Raw genomic sequence first — 7518 nt, 5'->3', positions numbered from 1 at the left:
TCTTCAAATAGCTTGTTTTGTCTGAAGGTATTCAGTTTACTATTATATATGACATAGAAAAACAGCAAATCCTCACAATTAAGAAGCAAATGTTTGGAACATTTAAGAGATGAAAAATTACTAAAATGATTATAGCAGATAGCGATGATTAAACCACCCTAAACTCACATTATATAACATAAACAAAGAACACATTTTCTTGCAGGGGCCTTTCTAAAAATGAGCAGTGGTGAAAGTTACTATATTATGTTATGATCAAGGGCTTGAGACAGACAGAGGCAGACAGTGTTAGGTAGTTGAAAAGCTGTCTACTTCCACTTTGCCCTGAGTATAGCATCAGCAGGAAAGGAGTGAAAACCAATGAAGAGAACTCTGTCATAAACTTGACGTCTTCATTTTAGTAGCCAGCTAGCAGCTGATTAACTTACCTTGCTATTTAAAAAAAATTAGGTGATTATTAAAATGATAAAGAAAGGTTAAAAAAAAACAACAACAAAATGTACAAAGCTAACTGTTAAAAGTGAAGTAACTAACTTAAGGTTGGAGGTGAAATGTAATGTTTCGGTAGAGTTGACTGGAAGCAAACAGACATGCGGTTCATAAAACAGATATGTGTCACACTACATTGTGCAAGTAGACGATAGAGATTGACAGCCCATTGATGTGCATAATGTATATTTACATCTAAATTTACACAGATTTGTTCTGTTCATTTTATTAATACAGGCGACAATATATACAATATATGTATCACACAAGATGAAATACTACAAAATCAGAGAAAAGTTAAACAAAATGGCCTTTATTACATTAACGATCATTAAAAGCCACATAATGCTTATTGTGAAGATCTGTATCCTTGAGTCCAAGGTCAACCTGAAATTGAATGTATTTTGGATTAATTTGCCATGATCGTAGACCAAAATGACAACCAGAAAAGAAGAAAAAAATAGGCCGAAGACCAGTAGCTGAAACAAAAGAATCAATAACTCAAGATTCATCATGAAAGCAGCCTGTGTGGCCGTTAGTGTGGTGTACAAGCAGAGGTTACTGCGACGGTGGGGGTGTAGTGCAATCCAGAAGCCCTACACATGCACACATATTGGTTTGTCAAGCCTTGTAAACTGCTTTGACATCTCATTTATTGTTATTGATAAATTGTATGTTAATGAATTGGCGCATCCCTAATGATCTGTGTGTTTGTGTGTGCAGACATGTGCTAATATGTGTGCGTGTGTTTGTCTTCTGCTGCACATCCTCCAGTCTGGCAAGGACATCTTTAGTCATTATCTGGAGCCGGCTTTGTAATTTGTAATCAGCTGATAGTGGCTGAGGCTGTGAAGTGTGATGTACCAGACTCCAAGCTGCCATATTTAATCCAATCCCAGATCTATTACTGCGGAGGGGGACCACAGAACACACACACAGACGCTGAATGGACAGTGACGGCTGCTAAATGCATTGATGTCTCAGTGATGCAAATCAATGTCAGAGGCATCTTCATTTGAGGAAACAGGTTGGACAGCTTCATACTGCAGCAGCAAGATTCCCTAAATGGAAATGGTTAGCAACAGTATAGGAAAGTTAGTGTGTTTATATGATTGTTAGTTTAGGTATTTGGACTAATACAGCATGAAATCAGAAACTTAATATAAGATAAATTGGAAAAGCACTGATTTTCTCCTTTAAGAAATAGAATTGTCCAAATAATGTGTAAATACTACAATATTATAAATAGTATAAATTACTTTCATGAAATCTTACAAAAAGTTTTTAAAAAATCCACCTAAAGACAGAATTCAGCTTTTTGATGAAATCCAGTGCCTGAACTGGGCCAATACTTACCAGTACTGAGTACCGGCGCTTCTTTTTTTGAGTATCCACCACCTCTGGTGAACATGGCTATGCCCACAACGTTGTTGTTCAACGTCTGCACCACAGTATTTTTTCCAAAGGGGTTGTAAAATAGTTAATTTTTTGGATCTCAGTATATCTCAAACCTTGCATTCAGCAGTGCTGGTGATTTACTCATAAATGCCTGCATAACTGTTGCATCTCCATGCAAAAACATAGCTATCTTAACACAAAGAAAACAGCACTGAAAATATCCTTGTAAAACAGGATAAAAGGTCCTAGGGTGGTGTTGTGTTTAGGCCACTGATGAAATCTATCTATCTATCTAGATCAGCTTTTGAAGAACAAGGTCTTGGGATTAATATGCATGACAAAATAAGTCAAGGTCAATTAAAGTGCAACAAATCCTTCTCTCCCAGCAAATTTTAAAAATGCAGTAAAGATAATTATATGGGGGCGTGGCCCTGTGGCTAAGGAATGTGTGACACAGGAGGTAACACGACCAGAGTGACAGACTGACTACCACTCAGTGTAGCAGGAGTACAGCTGGCAGTAGTCAGACTACTGTCAGAGCTTTGATAGTCACTAGAAGCACATTCACGGCCATTTGTAAAAGTTTCCGTATGGTACCTGTGTTATAACGTTAGCTAAGCTCGAGGCTTCCAGTGTCTGTGGGGATTATTCTGGCCACTAGTAGCTGTAGTTGTTTTTTGCTGGTGATGTGAGAAATAGTCCTGCTGATGGTTTCTGTTTAAAAGTTGGTAGCAGTAATGTGCCAAAAGAAAAGGTGGCAGAAGACCAAAAAAAAGAAGAAGCAAGCAACTGTGGATGTAAACAATGTAGGTAATTCTACGAAAAATTGGCTTTGGGACACAGGTTTCACACAATGTGTTTTGGTGAGAAAAAGTGAAAAAAAAAACACTCAAAATGTACCCTGTGAAGAACATTTAACTAGCTTTTTTCTCACCTTTTAACCACAATGTGTCTAATGGAAATGGCTCAGGTGCCGCGATGTTGCACTGGTGATAGTCTGTAGGAAGCCTTTGACTGTCCTATCTTTTGTTGTAGACAGGATTATGATCTCCGACCCCCACATGATCACCTGTTTTATTACATGACTTAAGTTCCAGACTTGGTCAGAAGGTCACATGAGCACGCCTGAGCCACTTCCATTTGCAGATGTGAGAAATGAACGCCTGAGATTGGCCAATTTTTTAGATAATCCAGTAAGTTTTTTGCAATTTTTATGGTCAGTATACATACTGTATATTACAATACTTCAGTACATGAAGTAATTTGACAGTGATTCATTTAACTAACTTTGTTTTGTGGTCCACATTTTTACTACTGTAATTACAGTATCTTTACTGTCTCCTCTAGGTTTGGGAAAAGGTTTGAGGAGGCTCACAACCTGTAAAATCAACTGTTTTAGATTATGGGAATAACCTGGGAACAGTATGCACATGCAGTGACGTGGGGTGGGTGGGGGGACAGGAAACAGAGTAGGCCGATAAAAGAAAGAAGACATGTAATGAGCTTGTTCAATTCAATTGCCGAACTGCAGTTCCACGTGAGAAGCAGAAGGCTGTGCTCCTCCTGGTGCCCAGAGGCCATCCTTTGGTATAATCAGTAGTGGGATAAATCATATCCAGCCCTTTTTGTCCACGTTCTTTTTAGCAAAAAAAATGAGAGTGGTGGTCCCCTTCCTGGGCTATTTGACTGCCCTGTGAAATAAAGTGAGTTGGACTAAATAAACAGAAGATGTGGAGGGAAACATTTAATTTGGCAACATGGAAGAAAAGGTATATGTTATGGTATGTGGAGTTTAGATTGAAAAAGAGAGGCAGACAGAGCGAGAGGTGGGGTGTCCTTGTGCTTTGCCTTAGAAGCTAAATTGCCAGTGGCAGGCAGTAGTGAACTCAGCAGATTGCCAAGGCTGTGATGCTGCACGTTGCCTCCTGTTTTTGTTGAGGTTTTACTCTTTATTAGAGATAACAATTTGGCCAAAGGCAGAGGCAGGTGCCGCTGGAATTACACAGCAGGTGTGTAAGAGAAGGGAGTAATAAACAGGGCAAGGATTACAGGGTAGGAAAGCTGGTTGAACATGATACATACTGAGTGGGAGCGATAACAGATTTGATATAATGTGGAAAAAAATGTGGCAAAGATTTCACCTGGCATGCCCTTAGATCTGTTTGGCAGCTATGGTGGTGCAGAAGATTTCCCACATAATTCACTAATCTTTTTGTTTGTATGTGTGTGTTTGTGTTGCAGCTATAGTACACTACATCTCTATTGTGTTACTGTTTTCCCTTTTCAATTGGCTGCCAACTAACACTCAATTTTTCTGTTTCCTTCCCTAACCTGTGCCCTCTCCTTTTTCCAATCTAATCATACTTTTTTCTTTTTCTCATCATTTCCCTGTTTCCTCCACCTACTACTTTCAATCACCTTCCTCCCCTCCTTCCTCCTCCTAGCTAACATCCTGACAGTGGTCATCCTGTCCCAGCTGGTGCTGCGTCGTCAGAAGTCCTCCTACAACTATCTCCTGGCTCTGGCAGCCGCCGACATCCTGGTCCTGCTCCTCATTGTTTTTGTCGACTTCATATTGGAGGATTTTATTTTGGCCACGCCGCTGCCTCCATCGCTAAACAATGCAGTGCAGGTTCTGGAGTTCTCCTCCATCCATACCTCCATCTGGATCACCGTGCCTCTAACCATTGACCGTTACATCGCTGTTTGCCACCCGCTGCGCTACCATACAGTCTCCTACCCAGCCCGCACTCGAAGGGTGATATTTGCTGTTTACATTGGGTGCTTGCTCTCTGCAGCTCCTTATTACTGGTGGCCTGAGCTGTGGCACAGCCTGCCTGGTGTGGGCAGTAGTGGTGGTGGAGGCGCAGGAGGAGGAGGAGGAGAGGGCAACAGAAGAACCGTGGCCCAGCATGTCCTGGTGTGGGCCCACTGCGCCACCGTCTACCTCCTCCCCTGCACCGTCTTCTTCTCCCTCAACGCCGTCATCGTTCGTAAGCTGCGCAGACGCCGCAGCTGCTTCCGTCTGCGCGGCTACTCAACCGGGAAGACCACCGCCATTCTCCTCGCCATCACCTCCATTTTCGCAGTTCTGTGGGCACCTCGTACCCTCATGATCCTCTACCACTTCTACTCCTCTCCTCCGGCCTCCCAAAGTGCCGGGCGACTGCTCCACATGCTCACTGATCTGGCAAACATGCTTGCGTTGCTCAACACCGGCGTCAACTTCTTTCTCTATTGCTTCATCAGCAAGCGTTTCCGGGGCATGGCGGCCAACGTGCTGCGAGCCCTGGTCCGCTGCCGGAAGCAGCCACCGCCATTCTACGCCAGCCACAACTTTTCCATCACAAGCAGCCCTTGGATCTCACCAGCCAACTCCCACTGCATCAAAATGTTGGTATACCAGTATGACAAAAATGGAAAGCCCATTTGTATTTCCTCTTGAGTCCTCAGCCACCAGCAGCCGCCCCCCTCCCTCAATCGTTGGGGGACATATTTGGGCTATGTATCCTTGGTGACCAGCTTTGCCCGCATGGGACTCTTTGAGGCTTGAAAATGTCAACACGCCAAGAGGCACAGAGGTGATGGTTTAGCTAGCTTTGAACGATAACAATGTGGGAGGCTAGCAAGGTGGAAAAGCAAACAGCAGGTATTCACAGTATTCACAAAAGCAGCGACCAGCAACCAAAAGATGTTGACTGTTTCCTCCATGCAAAAAAATAAACCTACTGTAAGTGACTGACTGCTGCTGGAGTGAGCGACTCCAGACTCACAGACTAATAAAGGGATATCACAACCATCTATCACTGACTTTTATGAGCCACCATTTGTAACAGCACTAAGGTATAAACTGACAACTAGATGAATCCTTGGTGAGGCATCAAACGCCGGGTGACACCGCGTTTTTTATGGACGCTTCCTGTTGCACACCACGGCCACCAACGGTGAAGAGCTTTGAACAGCTGTGTCTTTGTCTGTTGGGAGTCATTTCCAGGAAGCAGATATCCAGTCAGAGTCTGGGCACTAAAGATCTCACCTCAAGGTGTGATTCACTCAGGCAGAGCCACCAACGGTGGGTGTGTCCACTGCCCATAGTTCTGACTGTCTCTCAAGCAATGTAAAACAGCGCTGTCATTTACGGTTTAATATGCAGATGAGTCTCAAAGGCATGTTAATTTGGGCTTTTATAAAATGAACAGCCCTCCCTGACTTTCCTTGTGCGTGCTGAGTTCACCCTAGCAGTGCAGGTCATCTACAAGTCGGCGCTCGCTATGGAAGACAAACATCCAAGCTCACAGATTGTTGTAGGATGAGTAGACTCTCTGCTTATTGTTGGCTAAATATGTATTAATGGTAGACTTGACTGTTATTGTAGCTTCGCAAAAATACAAGACAAAAAAAAAAAGACTTGGGAATATGTCAGTTTGGCTCCAAGTTGTCATTAATCTAGTTATCACATTTCCAATATTAGGAAGAGGAAATTTCTGCTATTAGTAGATAGTCCTCTATTAACTATTAATGGTCCTTGATGACTTACTGTTAGCCATTATCTGGATGAATATAATGAATGTAACTGATCGTCTCTTTAACCCTTTAGCTTTCTGAGAGAATGAGAAAAGAGAGAGAGAGATGGAGAGGACAGAACAATCTGCCCTCCTTCCCCTTCGGTTTGTTTTTCCCCATCCAAGGCTTTCTGTCCCATGATGCAGGAGTGAATTTGGTCTCAGGGCCACAGTGACACATTTCAGCTCTGCTCATTCTGCTGCTGGCTGATGGCAGTTCACATCAACTCTGTCTCATAAATGTGAACGCACACACACACACACTGCGCCGTATTGCCCACAGAAAGAGCACATTGAGATCAATGCACATCCATTTTGCAGACACCTTGGGGCATTAGCAGTGTTCATCTATCTAGAAAGAATGGAGTTGTGCCAAAGGGCAGATTTCTGCTAATACCTGCCTGGAGGGATCAGACACATCATGGCTTTATTTTAATGGACAAGACTTTAAATCGGATGAATGTTAGGTGTATCTTTCACAGCTGATAAAGTCACGCCCTCCAAACTCTTGTTCGACGTTTGAGACACTTTAGGGAATGACTGCAGTTCTGTCGTTGCTGTTTCTTTCACCGTAGCCACTATGAAAGCAAAAAAAACTGTCTGCAGCTGAAAAGCAAGGCAAGGTTTTCACAGTTTTGCTCATTTTTAATTTTAGTTATTCTAAATTAACAACCTCTTACCAGCCTCATTGCTGAGATACAGGAATATGACAACTTGGTAAGGTGGAGAAGTTTAATACAACTTAACAGTTTAGTGATATTATCGTAACCCTGTTTTTAAAATCAGTAAGTGATTATTACAGGCATTTTACATATGTTCACCCTTGTTTTTCTCATTCAAGACAGCAATCACTGTACAGTTGATACAACACAGCCATCAATGGGGTATTCACCCATATGTCTATGAACATCGTCATATTGGAGTTACCATAATTACCAGTTCCAGACATCCAAGTTGTAACTATTAACTAACCAACCCTGCAGTAAATCCATGCAGAGGGCAACGTTGGTGGGGATGTAATGCTTCAGGTACACCAGTGAGACATAAAATACAATCCAAGAAGTCTGAT

At 42.5% G+C, this 7518-nt stretch overlaps 1 protein-coding gene across 1 annotated transcript in view; it reads left to right on the top strand.

Moving 5' to 3' along the window:
- The window catches only part of gpr139 (G protein-coupled receptor 139), a 12359-nt gene extending 7027 nt beyond the window's left edge, over positions 1-5332 (top strand). Inside the window, exon 2 of the mRNA XM_035655542.1 lies at positions 4332-5332. Within this exon, the coding sequence (XP_035511435.1) occupies positions 4332-5332 (1001 nt within the window). The remainder of the gene's footprint in view (positions 1-4331) is intronic.
- Positions 5333-7518: the final 2186 nt, after the last annotated feature.

Source organism: Morone saxatilis, unplaced genomic scaffold (assembly GCF_004916995.1).
Source record: "Morone saxatilis isolate NCDOM2014 unplaced genomic scaffold, NCSU_SB_2.0 Contig14, whole genome shotgun sequence".
NCBI lineage: Eukaryota > Metazoa > Chordata > Actinopteri > Moronidae > Morone > Morone saxatilis.
The sequence above is the reverse complement of the archived record's forward strand: the minus strand, read 5'-3'. Positions and strand labels throughout refer to the sequence as shown.